Source organism: Podarcis cretensis (assembly GCF_951804945.1).
Source record: "Podarcis cretensis genome assembly, chromosome: 13".
In the NCBI taxonomy this organism is placed as follows: Eukaryota; Metazoa; Chordata; class Lepidosauria; order Squamata; family Lacertidae; genus Podarcis; species Podarcis cretensis.
In genome coordinates this window covers 130,579-149,831 of record NC_137182.1, presented here as the reverse complement: position 1 = coordinate 149,831, position 19,253 = coordinate 130,579, and the positions used below count along the sequence as shown (strand labels likewise).

The window sequence follows — 19,253 nt, the reverse complement described above, 5'->3', positions numbered from 1 at the left end:
ATAATAATAATAATAATAATAATAATAATAATAATAATTTATTTATATCCCACCCTCCCCAGCTGAAGCCAGTACTGCTCCGGCTGGAAGGTAAACGGCATTTCCGTGTGCTGCTCTGGTTTCGCCAGAAGCGGCTTAGACATGCTGGCCACATGACCTGGAAAAACTGTCTGTGGCTGCGGACAAATGCCGGCTCCCTCGGCCTTAAAGCGAGATGAGCTTTAAGCCCAGAGTCGTTTGTGACTGGACTTAATTGTCAGGGGTCCCTTTACCTTTACCTTTAAAGAGTTGTAACGTGACTTGGGAATTCAGAAGATGTGTAAAATTGCATACAAATCATTAAAACAATTGCCTAGTACTTGCAATCTATTATTATTATTTAGTATTACCCGACATTTTCAGATGGTAAAATTGAAATTCTTTGGTTTTCCAAAAGCAGTTGATGTAGCTGGTGGGGTCTCCTCCCTGTGACTCACCCAAACCTTCCCCAACCCTTAGAACGCCCTCTATAGATACTATGGACTCAAGCTGCGGGATTCCAGGAGCGCAGAGACAGTCCACCAGTACCTGCACTTACTCCTGAGGTTGCCTCTCGAAGAGGAAGCAGACAGAGAGGTGAGTGAATGTGTGGGATGTCAGGGGGGAGGAGAGCCAGTGGGACTGGGACTGCGCTCACACGGAGACTGTCCTGGAAGAGCCTCCTCCTTCTGAACCCTCCTGATTCAAGCGCCTCCCCAGGCTGCTCCCCAGTGTCCCACCACCACAATCCAGGGTCCCCCACTCTTACTCATCCAGCCAGTCCCTGACATTACCCCACCAGCCCTCTGTCCTGATTTCCGGATTGGTCTCTGCTCATGACCTTCCTCCCTCCAAGGATTTTGTGCCCACCCACTCACCCCCTCAAAGCCTCTTACAGGAGCAACTGCTTTTCAGCATTCAACATATCTGGGCAGATTTGTTTAGTTTTGGGTTAGATCAGAGCAGCCAGCAAGTGGCCCTCAATGCCTTTCTTGGCAGCCCTCAGCAAGCTTGGAGGCACCCCTACACACCTGTAGGCCTTGCACTGCCTTCCCAAAGCTGGGTAAGGAGGTGCTGGGCTTGGGGAAGGAGGCAGGTGTGATCTGTCAGGGTCCTAGAGTCCTCAGTTAGCTCTTTCCCACCTTTGGCAAGAAGGTGGGAAGGCTCTAGGTCCCGCCAGAGCCTCGTGCCTCCTTCCCAAAACCCAGCGCCTCACCTGCCTACCTTTGGGAAGGCAGCATGCGGGCCGGGGCGTGTGTGTCAAATTTTGGCCTTGCTCCCCTCTCCCACACGACAAGTCAGTGTGCGGCCCACAGGTTCTGTGCTGAACTACTCTTGTGGCCCACTTGGTATGAGAAATTGGAGCACCCTGGTTTAGATGGTGCATATTCCCGATCTGGCGCCTTTGGGTGAGGGGTGGATTACAAATACTTCCAGGGAATAAATGATGCATTTTAATGTAGTTGAGTGTTTAATGAAGCCAAGAACTGTATCACAAGATTTGAAAATGTCGGAATGCAAGGCATCCTTGCGTTGCAAGCTGCACGAGTCTGGGAGGTGTGGTCTGGTCAGTTCACATCAGAATCCACAGAAATATCGTTCTGTCAGAGCTGCCTCCAGGTCCCAGCTCACAGAGGACCAACGCTAGGCTGTAGTTATGTACAAAAGTCTTTATTGAGATTCAGTCTCCATTTTAAAGCCGCAGCGTGCAGCTCTACGTCCCGACCTTAGACCGGCGAAGTCCTGTCTGAGTCTCCTCCCCCTCCACACCAGTTTAAGACTCTCGCTTTGCTCCACCTCTTCCTAAGTTCCTTTCTCCTCTGGGCCCTCCTGCCCGCTAGGGTCTCATCCTTCCTGGACTCCTCTGACGCTGACCCTGACGATTCTTGCCCCTCCTTCCGGCGGGCTTTAGGACCTGGTTCCCTATCCGGGCTACCTTCTGTGCCGCTCGCCTGTACCTTTGAACTTGGCACGCGCGCCCAGCCTGCAACTTTCCTCTTAACCGTTAACTCGCTCTCCGATGGAGGCGTGGTCAACCCTGACTCATCTTCTCTCGCTGGTGGTGCATATGTGGGCTCTGACACCTGGGACTCCTCCCCCCCACTACGCTCTGGTGGGGAAGCTGGTCCTGATTTCCAACTGCTGCTCTGGGAGTCCCCGCTGGCCCCTTGCTTCTGGGGTGTCCCCCTTGGGTCGCCCCTTGCCCTGCCCATCGGCTCCCCCTTCTGTGAATCTTCCGATTCGCTGGAGAGGCTCATGGAATCTATCGGGCTGCTGTCATATTCTCCTACGCTGCCCTCGGATTGCTCCCCCTCGCTTTCCATCTCCTCTCCTCCCTGCGCTCCTGCTGAGTCCCTGACATCCATCCCCCCTCGAAGCCCCCCCTTCCCCCCTCCCCCTCTTCTGGCGTGGGTTCCGGGTGCTCCAATGCTGTGGGGGTGCATGCCGGATACCGGTCTTCCCCCCTGGCATGCTGCCAGTCCGTGACGGTTACATCGACGTCGCTCTCCTCCGCTTCCATCTCGTTGCCGGCGTGCTCGAACCCAGGATCCTCCCCCAACCCGTCCATGCCCCCTTGTTCCCCCATTTCCTCTGGGTAGTCTGCGTGCCAGGGCCCTCTGAGCAGTCTCCTGCGCCACTCCTCCTCGGGTTGAGTGTCCCACCAATAAGAGCGTTCCGCACCCAAGTCTGAGACCGACCCCTCCGGCGAGTTAGTCTCTGGAACCGTCTCCTCAGCCGAGGAGAACCCCTGAAACGTACTGGCTGAGAGTGTGGGGGTGAAAAGATATTCGTCAAAATAATCCTCCGGCATGGGCCTGTGTGGGAAGAGTGCGTGGAACTCGTCTTTGAGGTAGTGCTCCTCCACCGCATAGTACGGCACCCAGCTGTTGGCGCTGGCCGGGGCACCTTCCCTTGCGATGAGATATTCGACTCCCTCTTCCCCCCATCTCGAGTCCAAAATCTCCGTCACCTCGTTGAGTGGCCCCGCCCTCGGCGACCCCCCTGTCATGGGTGCATCTCTAAGCGGACTGGGAGCTGTCCCTGGCTCCTGAAACCTGTGAGGTGCCTTGTAGGGCGTTAGCACCGATCTATGAAAGACCGGGTGCATTCTGGAACCCTCCGGTAGTGTCAAACGGAAAGCCACTGGGTTGATCTGTGCCTCGACTAGGTAACGGCCCAACTGCTTGTGTCCTAGCTTCTTCTTAGCTAAGGATCTGGCCGGCACTGCCTGGGCCGCTAACCAGACCCAGTCCCCTACCTGTATGTCCTCCCCCACTCTTCTGTGTTTGTCTGCTTGCATCTTGTAAACGTGTTTTGCTAGGTCTAACTGTCTACGGAGCTGTTCATGGACCTCCTGTAACTCCTCTGCCAATGCCTCTGCTCCCTGTGGCTCCCCCTCCCCCTCTTTCTCTAAGCCCGGGAAGGTCCTGGGATGTCGCCCGTGGTTGGCAAAAAACGGTGTCACCCCCGTGGACACGTGTTGTGTGTTGTTGTAGGCAAACTCGGCCAGGGGCAGATAGTCCACCCAGGTCGAGGGCTGCTGGTTCGCGTAGCATCTCAGGTACTGCTGCATGACGGCGTTGACCCTCTCCGCTTGTCCGTTGGTCTGCGGGTGTCTTGCCGACGCTAGGTTGACCTTGACGTTCAGGATCCCCATCAGCTTCCGCCAGAAACTCGAGATGAACTGGCGCCCCCTGTCGGACAGGATAGACCGTGGCAGGCCGTGTACCTTGAACACGTGGTCTATGAACAGCTTGGCTGTCTGTTCCGCTGTGGCCACCTTCGCGCAAGGAATGAAGTGCGCCATCTTGGTGAACATGTCGACTACCACGAGTACTGCTGTTTTGCCCCTCGAACTGGGCAGGTCAGTGACAAAGTCCAAGGCTACCCTCTCCCACGGTTCGGACGGGGTCTGTAGCGGTTCTAACAGTCCCGCCGGCGGTCTGTGTACCGGCTTGGCCCTTTGGCAGGTGTCGCACCTCGTGACGTAATCCGCGACTTCTCCCCGCATCTTGGGCCACCAAAAGTCTCTGGCTACTAATTCCACCGTCTTTTCCTTGCCGAAATGTCCGGCGCTGGGTGCGTCGTGTAGCTGTTGCAGTACTGTCGCGCGGAGTTCATCTCCCGGTACGTAGATGGCCCCCTTGCGGAGGAGCAGTCCGTCGCGTATCTGGAACTCGTCGTCCTTTGCCGTGCCGCTGCGCACCTCCTCCATCTTGGAGCGCGCGAAGGAATCTGTTCGCAGCTCGCGGCGTATCGCTTCCAGGTCTACTGTGGCAGAAGTGCATGCCCACGCCTTGGGTGCGAAAATGTGTTTGGCCGCTACCGGTGCTGCTTCCTCCAGATACTGCGGCTTCCTGGATAGCGCATCAGCCATGATGTTGTTGTCTCCGGGGATATATTCTATCCTGAAGTCGAAATCCGCAAAGAACTCCGCCCAGCGGATGTGTCTCTGGTTCAGGAACCGCGCCGTGCGCCAGTACTCCAGGTTCTTATGGTCCGTGCGAACTTGCACCGTGTGTTTGGCTCCGATGAGGAAGTGCCGCCACGCCTTGAATGCTGCATGAATGGCCAGCAACTCTCTGTCCCAGATGGTGTAGTTCTGCTCCGACTTGCTGAGTTTCCTGGAGTAGAAAGCACACGGCCTCCAATCCCCTTGCGGGTCTCGCTGCAACAGGACTGCCCCCACGGCTCTGTCGGAGGCATCCGTCTCCACCCTCATGGGCTTGCTGGGGTTCACATGCAGCAGTTGTTCCTCGGAAGCGAAAAGACGCTTGAGTTTCTGAAAGGACTGCTCCGCCTGGTCCGTCCAGATGAACTTCTTCTTCTTGGAGCTGAGGGTGTCCGTGATGGCCGCCGTCTGCATAGCGAAACCCTTGATGAACTTGCGATAAAAGTTAGCAAAGCCGACAAACCTCTGGACCTCCTTCCGATTGCGCGGGCTCTTCCAGTCCAGTACTGATCGTACCTTGGCGCTGTCCATGGCGATTCCCTTGTCGGACAGCTTGTAGCCCAGGAAATCCACCTCCGTCATGTCGAACTGGCATTTCTCCAGTTTGGCGTAAAGCCTGTGCTCCCGTAGTCTTTGCAGGACTTCCTTGACATCTCTCTCGTGAGCCTCCTGCGATTCCGAGAAGATCAGAATGTCATCCAGGAAGCAGACGCACTTCTTGTAGAGGAGCCCCGCTAACACGTGATGCATGAAGGCTTGGAAGCAGTGGGAGCCATTTTGTAAACCGAAGGGCATAACCCTATACTCATAGGTGCCCAAGGGCGTGAACATGGCCGTCTTCCACTCGTCGCCCTCCCGCATGCGTATAAGATTGTACGCCCCTCGTAGATCCAGCTTGGTGAAGATGCGTCCCTTCCTCACCGTCGCGAGCAAGTCGTCGATCTTGGGCATCGGGAAAGCCGTGGGCTTGGTTTTCGAATTTAAAATTCTGAAATCAACTACTAGCCTCTTCTGGGGCGTGTCTTTTTTCTTCACAAAGAACACAGGACTGCCCCCCACTGCTTTGGATTCTCGGATGAATCCCCGCTTCAAATTGTGATCTATGAACTCCCTGAGCTCTTGCAGTTCGTCTTCAGACATGGAATACAGTTTTCCCGTCGGCAGCGTCGCCCCCGGCAGGAGGTCAATCTTGCAGTCGTAGGGTCTGTGGGGAGGCAGCTTGTCCGCTTCCTTCTCGCAGAAGACCTCCAAAAACGCCTTGTACTTGTCGGGTACCGCTTGCAGCATGCCCAGTTGTAGCTGTGGGTCATCCTCTTGCCCCTCGTCCTCCTGGTTAGTCATGATGCAATGTTCTGCGCAGTAGGAGGAGCAGAAGGTCAATTTACGCTGGTACCATGCCAATGCCGGGCTGTGCCTGTCCAACCAGCTCATGCCCAACACTATGGGCGTGTCTGACAGTTGGGTGACGTTGAAGCTGATGACTTCGCGGTGATTTCCAATGCGCATCACCATTGGCGGCGTTTGCTGTACCACCTGTCCCCCCAGCAATTCTCTTCCATCGACTGTCACTACTTTCAGGGGCATCGTGGCAGGCAGGAGCGCTATGCTATGTTGCTTGATGAAATCCACTCCTATAAAGTCTGCATTGCTACCAGAGTCAATGGTAATAGGCACTTCCATGGTAAGCCCATTGGGAAGCTGGAGTGTTGCGGTGAGCTGCACCACTGGTTTGGGCGGGAGGGGTCTGTGGGCTGTAAGATTCCTGGGGACTGCTTCACTGATTCGTCTGGCTGGGCCCCAGCGGCTCTGCTTCCAGCCAGACTTCGTCGTTTCCCTGCTGCGGTTCCCTCTGCTGAGCTGCTTCTGTTACTTTTGCTGAGGCTGCATTGTGCTTGCGGAGCCTCTGGGGGCACTCTTTTGCCATATGCTGAGCACTTTCGCAGATGTAACACTTCCTGTTCCCTCTAGGAGGCTTCACCTTGGCTGCTCCTGGTGTGAGGGCTCTGGTCGCTGACTGAGCCTTGGCACCACCTATCTCCATCGGCTCCTCTCCCCCTCCCAGTGGAGGCGTGGATTGAGCGCGCGTTGAGTCTCTGGGAAAGAAAGGAGGTGCCCTTGCTGGCTGGGAGGTGCCCCAACGCCCTTCATCCTTGCTCCAGGGACGTTCTTCTAGCCGCACACCAATCGTCAACGCCTTCTGGACCACTTCTTGAGTGCTCCGTGGCCTCTCCCCTCTTGCGATTTCGTCTTTCACAGCCCCGTTGAGCCCCTCCCAGAACAGGTCCCTGACGGACGCTGAGTCTTTTTCCCATCCCAGCGCGTTGACCAATGCAAAAAAGCGGGAATGATATTGCCTTACAGTGGTTCTGCCTTGTTTCAAACCGTGAATCTCTTTTCTAGCGACATCTACATCTATCTCCGATAAAAAACAATCGTCCATCGCCTTAATGAAGGCTTTTGCGTTTTGGAGGGCTGGATCATTATCTCTCCACAGATTGCGCAACCACGCTTTAGCTTCTCCATGGAGATGCGTTAGTATGAAGCCTACTTTCTCCTGCTCATCTCTAAAGTCTTTCTCCAGCAACTTTAGCGCAAAAACTACGTCTGCTCTGAAGTTAGGATATTGCTGCAGACTCCCATCGAAATGCGACACCAGGCTCCCCCCTCTCTTCCCGAGCCCGATCCCTTCTGATTTGGCTGCCGGTGGCCCCTGTTTAGTCAACATTTCCAACCTGTTTTGCAGATCCTTGCAGACAGCATCTGATTCCTCTTCTCTCCTCCTTGCCGCTCGTATTTCTGCGTTAAGTTGTACCACGGCATCTTGCAAAGCTGCCAGTCGTTCTTCTGTAGTCATCTTGTGCTGCTTTTGTGAGCTCGCGAAGCACCAATCTTCGCCCCTCGCTGCGTCCTCTCACGTTGCGAGGTTCTTTGAAATTGGAGACAGGACTTACTGTCAGAGCTGCCTCCAGGTCCCAGCTCACAGAGGACCAACGCTAGGCTGTAGTTATGTACAAAAGTCTTTATTGAGATTCAGTCTCCATTTTAAAGCCGCAGCGTGCAGCTCTACGTCCCGACCTTAGACCGGCGAAGTCCTGTCTGAGTCTCCTCCCCCTCCACACCAGTTTAAGACTCTCGCTTTGCTCCACCTCTTCCTAAGTTCCTTTCTTCTCTGGGCCCTCCTGCCCGCTAGGGTCTCATCCTTCCTGGACTCCTCTGACGCTGACCCTGACGATTCTTGCCCCTCCTTCCGGCGGGCTTTAGGACCTGGTTCCCTATCCGGGCTACCTTCTGTGCCGCTCGCTTGTACCTTTGAACTTGGCGCGCGCGCCCAGCCTGCAACTTTCCTCTTAACCGTTAACTCGCTCTCCGATGGAGGCGTGGTCAACCCTGACTCATCTTCTCTCGCTGGTGGTGCATATGTGGGCTCTGACACCTGGGACTCCTCCCCCCCACTACGCTCTGGTGGGGAAGCTGGTCCTGATTTGCAACTGGTGCTCTGGGAGTCCCCGCTGGCCCCTTGCTTCTGGGGTGTCCCCCTTGGGTCGCCCCTTGCCCTGCCCATCGGCGCCCCCTTCTGTGAATCTTCCGATTCGCTGGAGAGGCTCATGGAATCTATCGGGCTGCTGTCATATTCTCCTACGCTGCCCTCGGGTTGCTCCCCCTCGCTTTCCATCTCCTCTCCTCCCTGCGCTCCCGCTGAGTCCCTGACACGTTCTTCAAACCACCCCTATTATTATCCGGGATGAAAGGATCTCTTCAAATTGGTTCTCTAAGTGTCTCATTTCTCCATTCTTAAATTTGGTTCCCCACATTTCGCAGGAATCTGCTTACAGAATCACATTTATCCTCCATCCCTCATGATCAGCTTAGCTTAATGTTTGCCATCAATTTCATTTTAATTGATTTTAATTAATTTTTATAATGAAATGTTTTTCGAATGGTCCCAGGCCTCAGAGAGGTTAGGCTGGCCTCAACTAGAGCCAGGGCTTTTTCGGCTGCGGCTCCAACCTGGTGGAACGCTCTGTCACAAGAGACAAGGGCCCTGCAGGACTTGACATCTTTCCGCAGGGCCTGCAAGACAGAGCTGTTCCACCTGGCATTTGGTCAGGGCGCAGCCTGACCCCCTCCTCTGGCAATCTTTACAAAGCTTTAGTTTATGGTTGCCATCAATTTTGATTTTAATTCATTTTTATAATGTTTTATAATGTCATACTGTTTTAATGTTGTTAGCCGCCCTGAGCCCGGCTTCGGCTGGGGAGGGCGGGATATAAATAAAATTTTTTATTATTATTATTATTATTATTAGAATGTTGTACTATTTTATTGTTGTTAGCCGCCCTGAGCCCAGCTTTGGCTGGGGAGGGCGGGATATAAATAAAATTTATTATTATTATCACTAATTGCAATCAAGAAAACGACATGTTTGACGTGCCTCATTCTCCCTAGGGAATTTCTGAGGCTATCGGTGTGGCTTCAAGCACCCATATTTCACAGGTGCTGATGGCAGTGCGGGACTTCGGCCACGCAGCCATTGCAAGGAATACTGAGACGTCTGAGGTAAGGGTGTGAAGTGAGGAAGGAGCGTAGCAAGAGTGTAGGTCAGCCATCCCCAGCCTGGTGCCCCTTCCCCATCTGTGTGTTTTGAATTGGAACTCCCATCAGCCCCTGACAGCATGGTCAATGGTTAGACGAAGATCCTGGCGGATTGGATCCTTAGCGGCTCTTTACATCCACACCAAAGCATGTTGGAAAAGAACGAATCCTGCCCCATTTCCAAACATGCTCTTTTTCAAGGGATGGGATCCTTACCATTCCAAAAAGGCAATTGGATCTGCTCTCATTATGGAAGACAGACAGCTTCCTCTGTGGGTATGTGTCAGAGCTGCCTCTAGGTCCCAGCTCACAGAGGACCAACGCTAGGCTGTCGTTATGTACAAAAGTCTTTACTGAGGTTCAGTTTCCATTTCAAAGCTGCAGCGCGCAGCTCTACGTCTTACACCCTAGACCGGCGAAGTACCGTCTGAGTCTCCTCCCCTATGACACCAGTTTAAGATCCTAGCCCTGCTCCACCTTTTACGCTGCTCTCTCCTCCTCTGGGTCCTCCTGCCCGCTGGGGCATTGCCCTTTCTGGACTCTTCCGACGCTGAGTCGCTTAGCTCTTCCCCCTCCCTCCGGCGGGCTTTAGGACCCGGTTCCCAATCCTCATTCTCTGCTGTCCCGCGCTCCTGTACATTTGAACTTGCCTCTCGCGCCAACCCAGTGACCTTCCTCCTGACCGTTACACTACTTCTGTCACTGCTTCCCTCTTCCGGGATACTGGCCGGATCTGACCTCCCCTCCGTTGTCTGACTCTCCGATGGAGGTGTGGTCAGCCCTGCCTTATCTTCTCTCCCTGGTGGGGAATGCACTGGCCCCGATCCTTGGGACTCTTCCCCCCCACTCTGCTCTGGTGGGGAAGCTGGTCCTGATTTCCAACTACTGCTCTGGGAGTCCCTGCTGCCCCCTTGCTCCTGGGGCGTTCCCCTTGGGAACCCCCTACCCCTGGCCACTGGCGCCCCCTTCTGTGAATCTTCCGATTCGCTGGAGAGGCTCATGGAATCCCTCGGTCCACTGTCCTCTTCTCCTACGCTCCCCTCGGATTCTTCCCCTTCGCTCTCCATCTCCTCTCTTCCTGTGCCTCTGCTCCTGAACCCCTGACAGTATGTCTTAGTCATCCTTCTGAAGTGGGCTCCAGCAGTCCTGTCTCTGTGGCTCCAGATCCTAGATCTGATCTGATCAGTCAAACAGATTCGTTAGAAACCATTGGTCACCCCCCAAAGTACACTGACCCCTGTTTTTAGGTTGGTTGTCAGATGGTTGGTTGGCATTTCTTCAATAGTGGAAGCTAATGGGGACCCCCAAGGGTCATCTAGTCCAACCCCCTCCGATGCAGGAATCTTAAGCATCCCTGAGAGATGGCCATCCAACCTCCAACGAAGGAGAGTCCACAACCTCCCAAGGGAGAGTGTTCTGCTGTCAGAAAGCTTTGAATGAAGAACCTCTTAGAGTTTGGAAGAGGGGACACCTCTCCAACTGAGGGGAGGGAGCAGAACCCAAGAGAGAAGGCAGGCGGCAGGCTGGGAGAGGCAGAGAGAAAGAGGGGAGAGGTTTCAGCTGCATCCCCTGCCAAATTTGCTCTCGTGCAAGAGTTCTTCTGCCTTACGGGAGTGCCTGCTGGCCCCATTCAACTATGTTCTAGAGTAGACCCACTGAATTTAATGAAGATGACTAAGTTAGGCCCATTCATTTCGACAGGTCTACTTGAAGCAAAGCATAGTTGAGTGTCGCTCTCTGTGTTCACCTCCATATATTTGTCAATTAAGCGAATTATTACAAAGGCATGTGAGGAGAATCAGAACTTACAGGGTTAAACAGTTCTGTGTGACGTCTCACATTCTGAGGCGTGGTTATGTTCACATACGGGAATCTTTCTTTGTGTGTGAGTTTCTTTCGTTTTTGGCTGAGAGGCGAAAGGATGTCTGCTCTTTCGCCGGGCTGATTTATGATGTTTTTCTACTCATTAAAAGACTGTTGGAGTTTAGCAAGAAGCCTGCATTCAGTCTGATTTATTATCCACACACAAGGCAACAGTTTCTGCCGCTGCAAAACTCTGCTAAGGACTTTGCTAAGAGAGCTAAGGGAGCTCAAGTTTTCTATCGGCACAGGCGTCCATCGGCGCAGCAGAAGTGTACTGGGCGCCATCTTATCTCACAAGGCATAGTAACTGCGTGCAGATCTAACAGTTCCATAACCTGAGGGGGCCTTGGGGTCATGTGCCCCCGACTCTCCAATTCTCCAACCCAGCTGGAAGGAGATCAGATCCTTTTCCTTCCACTTTCAGTTAACTTCCCTCAAGCTTCCGGTCTCCGTTTTGCAACTGTGCTAGAGGAGAAGGGAGCAGGAGCCGATGAGTCCAAGGCTCATTCACACAATAATAAACCATAGTTTATCACAGAGGTAACCAAAATGGTGCCCTTCAGATGCTACAGACTGCCACTCCCATCCCTCCTGACCTCTGGCCATGCTGGCTGAGGCTGATGGGAGCTAGAGGCCAACCTATGTTGATGCCCTCTGGTTTATTGTTACATCTGAACGCAGCCCTGAACTCTCTTGTGCTCTGCCATCCAAGAGAAATGAAACCCAGGAGTGTGGTACCTCTGGATTTTTGCTGTGAGTTGGTAAATGACCAAGGAAATTTCCCAACCCTCACTATGGAGAAGATGAGCAGATCCACCTGGTTCATTTTAATTTTTAAAAAGCAGCTCCCATGGAAAAGAGCACCAGTGGTCAGTCTACCCTACACTGTCCTGCACTTTCTCCCTGGTTGACTGACCGAACCCAAAGAGAACACCTTCATGGTTCCCCATCATCCTGGGGGGAAAGTGACCAGTGGGGTGTCACAGGGTTCTGTCCTGGCCCGTTGTTGTTCCACATTTTTTTAAAATAAAAGACTTGGATGAAGGAATTGAGGGGATGCTCAAATTTGCAGATGACACCAAACTGGGAAGGGTAGCCAATGCCACTGAAGACAGAATCGGGATTCAAGATAACCTTAACAGATTGGAGAACTGGGCCCAAACTAACAAAATGAAATTCAATAGGGTCAAATGTCAGGCTCTACATTTAGGCAGGAAGAACCCGATGCACATATATAGGGTGGGGGAGCCCTGGCTTGCCAGCAGTTTGAGTTTCCTGGAGGAAAAAAAATACAAAATTTGTAAGTCTGCACAACAACTTGTTGTTGTTGCTTAGTCGCTTAGTCGTGTCCGACTCTTCGTGACCCCCTGGACCAGAGCATGCCAGGCACTCCTGTCTTCCACTGCCTCCCGCAGCTTGGTCAAACTCATGCTGGTAGCTTCAAGAACGCTGTCCAGCCATCTCGTCCTCTGTTGTCCCCTTCTCCTTGTGCCCTCCACCTTTCGCACAACTACTAATATTTTCCCAGCTGCTAAAAGGTCCCAACTAAATGGTGATTTGTCTCCAATTGCACTTAAGGTTCCCAAACTCACTTTCCCCATCCTTTCCCTCCAGAATACTAGCGAGACGAATGCCAGTATCACCGTCATCCTTTGCTGTGGTCAAATGGCATCCGGGGCACGGCAGGATGATCTCCCCCTTTTTATAGACCTCATCACAGAGGAGCTCCTCTTCCAATTCCAGAACAGCAGGAAGGTATGGCTCTGATTATCACACGGACTCCTGTTGTTTGTTCTCTCAGCTATACCATACTTTTCCGTGTATAAGACGAGGTTTTTTTTTATTATTATTAAAAAATGATGTTTAAAAATGAGGGTCATCTTATACACAGAGAGTGCATAGGAGGGACGTGGGTTTGGTTGCCGCTGCAAGCCGGAGATAGTCAACAGCTATTGTGTGCGTTATTGGTGGCTGCGGCAAGGGGTGGTGTTGATTGGCTGTCGCTGCGGAAATTGGGAATGCGATTGGCGGTTTCTGCCGGCGAGGGACAGACAATAGGTGGGTTTTGCGACATGTGTGAGTGGCAGCATAGGTTCAGCGGGTGAGCAATTTTTGGAATCCCCTCCCCCAAATAGCTGAACAACTGTGGGTAATCCTACCCCCGAAAAGCTCAGCAACTCTGGGCAATCCTTCCCCCATTTTCTTAATTTGGAGTCCCCCCAAATAGGGGGTGTCTTATACTCGAAAAAATATGGTATATTCTGCCTTTCTCCTGTCATACGTCTCCAGGATGTGTGCAACCATTTCCCCCGGGGTCACCATCCAGGCACTGAGCAGACCTCCTGAGCTCCATCAAGGTCCTTGCACCACATGCCTTCAGACTGTGCCCTAGGGCAGGGTTTTTGGCTTCATCCACCGAAGGGTTGTAGACTGGGGTGTATACTGGCTCCACACTTAGGACCAGATGGGGCATTACAGTGGAACCTTGGTTCTCAAACTTAATCCATTCTGAAACCAAAGCGTTCCAAACCAAGGCATGCTTTCCCATAGAAAGTAATGCAAAATGGATTAATCTGTTCCAGACTTTTTTTAAAGAAACCCTAAAACAGCAATTTAACATGAATTTAACTATCTAACAAGACCACTTCTGGGTTAGGGTTAATTTTTGGATTGGTATCTGAAGAAGTGTGCATGCACATGAAAGCTCATACCTAGAACTAACTTAGTTGGTCTTTAAGGTGCTACTGGAAGGAATTTTTTGTTTTTGGATTGGGTTAGTGTTAGGGTAAGGATTAGAATTAGGATTAGGTCAGTGTGGCTTTATGTTTCCTTGTGATTTTGATTCAAACTCAATTTTATAAAATCCCTTCTCCTTTCAGAATGAGGCTTTGAAGAAGAGCTTTATGAAGGCAGCAACTCTAACAACCAAGGCGCTTGTGCAATCGAATGTGGGATATGTCACCTTCCCCCACAAAGACGAGCTCACCTTCTGCATCACAGTGAGTAAAAAGAAAAAGAAAAAAAGGGGGGGAATCTCCTGGGGTTTCTTTTCAGAGCGTTTATTCTTAAAAATAGCTGTGTAGGTCTAGCTCTGGGTTGCATGTTCTGATCATCTGGCCCCAAACCATTTCTGGGTGGTCACGTTCTGCTCCAACTCAAGTTTCCAAACCCACTTGAAAGGCAGCCCTACATTGTGGCAACCTCAGCAGGATGTCACCAGTGCCTAAGTAAAAGAGGCTAGGTTCTCCCAGGAGGAGAGGGCTGTTGATGGCTCCCAGCCATGATTGCTATGTTCTACCTCCACAGAGGAAGGAAGCAATGTTTCTGAATATAGTTGCTGGAAGCCACAGGCGGGGAGAGGGCTCTTGGGCTCATGGTCTGCTCCCTGGTTTCTCACAGACGTCTGGTTGGCCACTGTGAGAATGCTGTGAGGATGCTGGACTAGATGGGCCCTTGGCCTGGTCCAGAAGGCTGATCTTATGCTGTTCTTATGCGGTAGAGCTCTGCCCAGGAGAAAAAGGGATCTTATTCCCAGATCCAGGAAGCCCACTCTCCTCCAAGAGGAGGACCCACTTGCCAATTGCAAAGAAGTTGTCAAGTGGGCTGGATAGAGAGCACAACTCAGGGCTTGGTGTGGTGGCAGGGATGGCGCCTCCAGTTCCCTGACATGCTGTGTGCTTCCCCACCACAGGAGGTCATCAAAGAGGAGCCAATGGCATCACTCACCATCTTACATCCCGCAATGGAAACGATCATTCGCATGACGTAAGTACCGCCAGACACAGTACATATTTCTTCACCAGGTTTATGGACTGGTGGGTGCTGATCCTTTCCTCTCCCCTTCTTTCTCTTTTCAGTGCCTTGAGACCATGCATGGACCCCCTGCTCCGGTTTCAGCTGCTACAAAAAACCATCAGGAAGGTCTTCCAATTGCCATCATTGCAGGTTACGAAGGTCAAAGCCGGGAGCTCCGTGCCGGCAACACAGAGCCAGGTGACTGGACCTTCTGCTTCTGGAGGAAAATGGGGTTGCCAGGTTAAAGGATTTGAGGGCAAAGAGTCTGAGCCGTGTAAGCTGCAAAGAATGCTGCCCGAGACACTTGTCCCATCACAATGATGTAACAGCCAGAGACTTGGGGTGTATATTTTTGATTTTAATCCTGTTTCCATATTTATTGCAGTTCACCTTTGGCTAGAATGCATCCACGAATGATTCCTGCATGCCTGCATTTTGTGACTCTCATGCCTCCCTCCTACGCTACATTTAATTTTATTTGTTTGCTTGTTTGTTTATATGCTGCCCATCTGACTGGGTTACTCTAGCCACTCTGGGCGGCTTCCAACAAATTAAAACACAGCCAGACATCAAATATTTAAAACTTCCCTATGCAGGGCTGCCTTCCGATGTCATCAGATGGAAGTATAATGATGTATCTCTCTGACATCTGATAGGAGGGTGTTCCACGGGGTGGGCCCCACCACCAAGAAGGCCCTCTGCCTTGGAACACCCCAAGGAAGTTGAGCCCAGTGTGGAGTCCTGTATCTTTATATCGCATGACCTGTAACCTTACATACATCAAGAAACGTTTGGTGTTTATGACTCTTTGTGTGCCTTGCTTGAACCCCTGCATAAGCTTTGTTACGAATTTGGACTAGAAGGCTCCAGAGCATATGGGATTTCCATGGGGGTCTTCAGCTTCTAACTGCTTTTGCTTCTCTCCTTCCAGGACTGTTATCAAGAGACGATCTACATCTGGCTCAACATGCTCACCAGCTTGCTGTCGGAGGCCCCCTCTCTGGAGACGCTGCAGAAGATATTAGTGGTAAGGGAGTCCCCAAGGTGTCAGAGCAGGGGGGAGCAGCAGCTCCCATGCCAGAGGACAGACCCTCTTGAAATGATTGCACGGGGGGCATCTGTGGTCAACTCGCTGGTTGTGGGTGCTGATGGTCAAGTGGGCCTCTGTTCTGCTAGCAATGCTTGTGCAAGGCACACAAGATATGTCCTCTGCTGATGGCATATGGGGAAGGGCCGTGGCTCGGGGCAGAGCATCTGTCTTGCATGCCCAAGGTCCCAGGTTCAGTCCTCAGCATCTCCAGTGGGGCTGGGAAAAGGCTCTCTGTCTGAAAGGCCAAAGGGCCAACTGCCAGCCCTCATTACCTGTGGATCAATGGCTGGGCTTGGTCTAAGGATGCTTCCTGCATTCCATTGCTATGGCTGTGGTGAGGTGTATGTTGTATTGTTGTAATTATCACACACACAAACACACCAATGACAGGTCGCAGGGCGGTTCACAACATAAAAATACAAAATCAGAACAGAAAATGCATAATAAAACAAAAGCAACCCAAGAGCCAATTAATATCTAATTCTACTAAGCTGCCTCGAGTCCCTGTCTGGGAAAAAGGTGGGGTATTATTATTATTATTAATAATAATAATAATAATAATAATAATAAACAAATTGCAGCAAACTTTCTCCTTTACAAAACAACCCCCTTTTGCAATTTGTCCCCTCTATGAAGCTTTGTGAATTTGCAAACCTGGATTAAGGGTTGTCCTTCCATGTGATGACGATGATTTCTCTCCCGCAGCACACAAATGGCTGGATTGACTCCACAAAAATCAGTGAGAGGCAAAGAGCAGTCAAGACCACCAACGTACTCCTGAAATATGTCTCCGAGCATTTGGACTTTGATGTGAGTGACCAAGGCTTAACGCTGCAATTTCAAATCGTATTGCGTTGGAAAGTTCAGGTGTGAACTAGATGAAAGCTGTATGGCATGGCCATTCCAGGGGAAGGTGCCAGCCAGTGCTATTTTTCTAGAAAAAGAGGTGCCAGGACTCACCATGAACTCACCACCCTTGTTCTCTTATAATGGCAATAGTGCCCACCTGAGAGGTGCCAGTGTTAGCTTTTTGCAGTATAGTAGCACTGCAGAGAGCTTGCTGGGGAGACAATGCATAAAAAGGGACTCAAAAATAACTTAAACAAGATTTTAATAACAAAAACAAAAACTCCTTATACACTAAATACACCAACAACAAACCAGACCCAACCACCAACCCATCCCCCAGGGTAATGGGAAAGCTAGGTGCTGCTCCTTATATACTATACCCAAATGCTGACACAGTTTAATCAATACAACTCAGCACCTGCTATGTTTCACAGCTGTAAAGCTGGGTCTCGTTATTTTGCTCTGGCCCCTTAAAGACATACACAACTGGTGGAACAATGATGAACCTTTACATTTAAAGAAACCATTCAACATTTCCCCTGCGGTTCATCATTGTGGAACAAAAACATAAAGCATATTTTGTATATGTCTTTCATGTGTAACCTTTGGAAGTGCTTTAGTAAAAATGTCTGCAATTTGATTGTCACCTGGAACATATTGAAATACAATCATTTCATCAGCAATTAGTTTCTTTACTAACTGTAAACGTAACCTTAAGACTCTAGTGCGCTGCGTATTGGTCTCTGAAAACAGGATAGCGAGTCCGCTCTGGGAATCAAGGTAAACTCTTACTAGTAGTGTTACTTTCATCTGTAGGTCTGCAAATACTTGCAGATACCATTCCACATCACGAGTGGCCTGAACGCATGCACATAATTCACTCTCTGTTGTGGAGAGACAAATAATGGTTTGTGTCTGGGACTTCCATTCAAATGGACAACCTTTATAACAAAACACCATACCAGACACACCCCTGCAATTATTTTGTTCCACTGCATGAGATGCATCGCAGAAAATTTCAAAACCTTTGTCAATACATGATGTAAACTGCAACCTATAATGTTTGGTATGTTTAAGGTACATTACCACTCTCTTAAGAGCAGAGAAACATTGCGTAGTGGGCTTTTCCACAAATGTTGCCAGAAAGTGAAAAGCATAATGTCAGAGCTGCCTCCAGGTCCCAGCTCACAGAGGACCAACGCTAGGCTGTAGTTATGTACAAAAGTCTTTATTGAGGTTCAGTTTCCATTTTAAAGCCGCAGCGTGCAGCTCTACGTCTCGACCTTAGACCGGCGAAGTCCCGTCTGAGTCTCCTCCCCTTCCACACCAGTTTAAGACTCTCGCCTTGCTCCACCTCTTCCTAAGTTCCTTTCTCCTCTGGGCCCTCCTGCCCGCTAGGGTTTCATCCTTTCTGGACTCCTCTGACGCTGACCCTGATGATTCTTCCCCCTCCTTCCGGCGGGCTTTAGGACCTGGTTCCCTATCCGGGCTACCTTCTGTGCCGCTCGCCTGTACATTTGAACTTGGCGCGCGCGCCCAGCCTGCAACTTTCCTCTTGACCGTTCCCTTGCTCTCCGATGGAGGCGTGGCCAACCCTGACTCATCTTCTCTCGCTGGTGGTGCATATGTGGGCTCTGATACCTGGGACTCCTCCCCCCCACTACGCTCTGGTGGGGAAGCTGGTCCTGATTTCCAACTGCTGCTCTGGGAGTCCCCGCTGGCCCCTTGCTTCTGGGGTGTCCCCCTTGGGTCCCCCCTTGCCCTGCCCATCGGCGCCCCCTTCTGTGAATCTTCCGATTCGCTGGAGAGGCTCATGGAATCTATCGGGCTGCTGTCATCTTCTCCTACGCTGCCCTCGGATTGCTCCCCCTCGCTCTCCATCTCCTCTCCTCCCTGCGCTCCCGCTGAGTCCCTGACACATAAGTTATATCTGGTCTTGAGATTCTTTGAATGAAATTTAGCTTGCCTATAGCAGAACGATACAAAGTTTTGTTAGGAAATGGCTTATCTTCACCTGTAAAGGTGAAACCACATACCATAGGCGTTTCCTTCCCATTTGCATTTTCTTAAACCCATTTTGAATCAATAAGTCTCATATCTGGGGTTTGTGGTACAAGAGACCAGGTGTTATGCTCTTTTAAAGAAGCTATCTCAGAGTTGATAGCTTTATACCAATTTACTTGGTGCTTAGGTAAATTCTGAACATCATTGTAGCTTTTTGGCTCAAAAACCGCCTTATTGGCATACACAGTATTTAAAAGCTCATCTGCAAAACATTGTGGCTTCTGTCTCTTTCTGTCTGAACGTCTCAGTCCGGAAGGAGAGTCAGACTCCTCAGACTTAATGGGACTAAGTAAACTACTAGTTTCAGGTTGTAAATCATCATTGTCAGACTGAAGAGGTGCCTGTAGGCTAAGATCACGGTCAGAAAACTCAAGAGAATCTAACCTCCCCTCGGGTGCCTGTGACTTTAAATCATCAAACAAATTATCAGATTCAACAGGCTTTTCGTCTTGTTCCATTAATTCAGAAGACCATTTCCTGCTGCTGCTGCTGCTTCTTTCTCTTCTTCCTCAGTATCATTTATACCGT

The 19,253-nt window shown here is 51.0% G+C and overlaps 1 protein-coding gene across 1 annotated transcript; it reads left to right on the top strand.

Annotated features, from left to right (window-relative positions):
• The first annotated feature begins 437 nt into the window (after positions 1 to 437).
• LOC307200383 (maestro heat-like repeat family member 5) lies at positions 438 to 17,778 on the top strand. Its single transcript, XM_079948926.1, has 8 exons — positions 438 to 615; positions 8,918 to 9,028; positions 12,542 to 12,682; positions 13,807 to 13,926; positions 14,619 to 14,692; positions 14,785 to 14,920; positions 15,654 to 15,749; positions 16,518 to 17,778. Exons 2-8 carry the CDS (start codon positions 8,972 to 8,974, stop codon positions 16,683 to 16,685), a joined length of 792 nt encoding a protein of 263 aa, XP_079805052.1. The 5' UTR covers positions 438 to 615; positions 8,918 to 8,971; the 3' UTR covers positions 16,686 to 17,778.
• Positions 17,779 to 19,253: the final 1,475 nt, after the last annotated feature.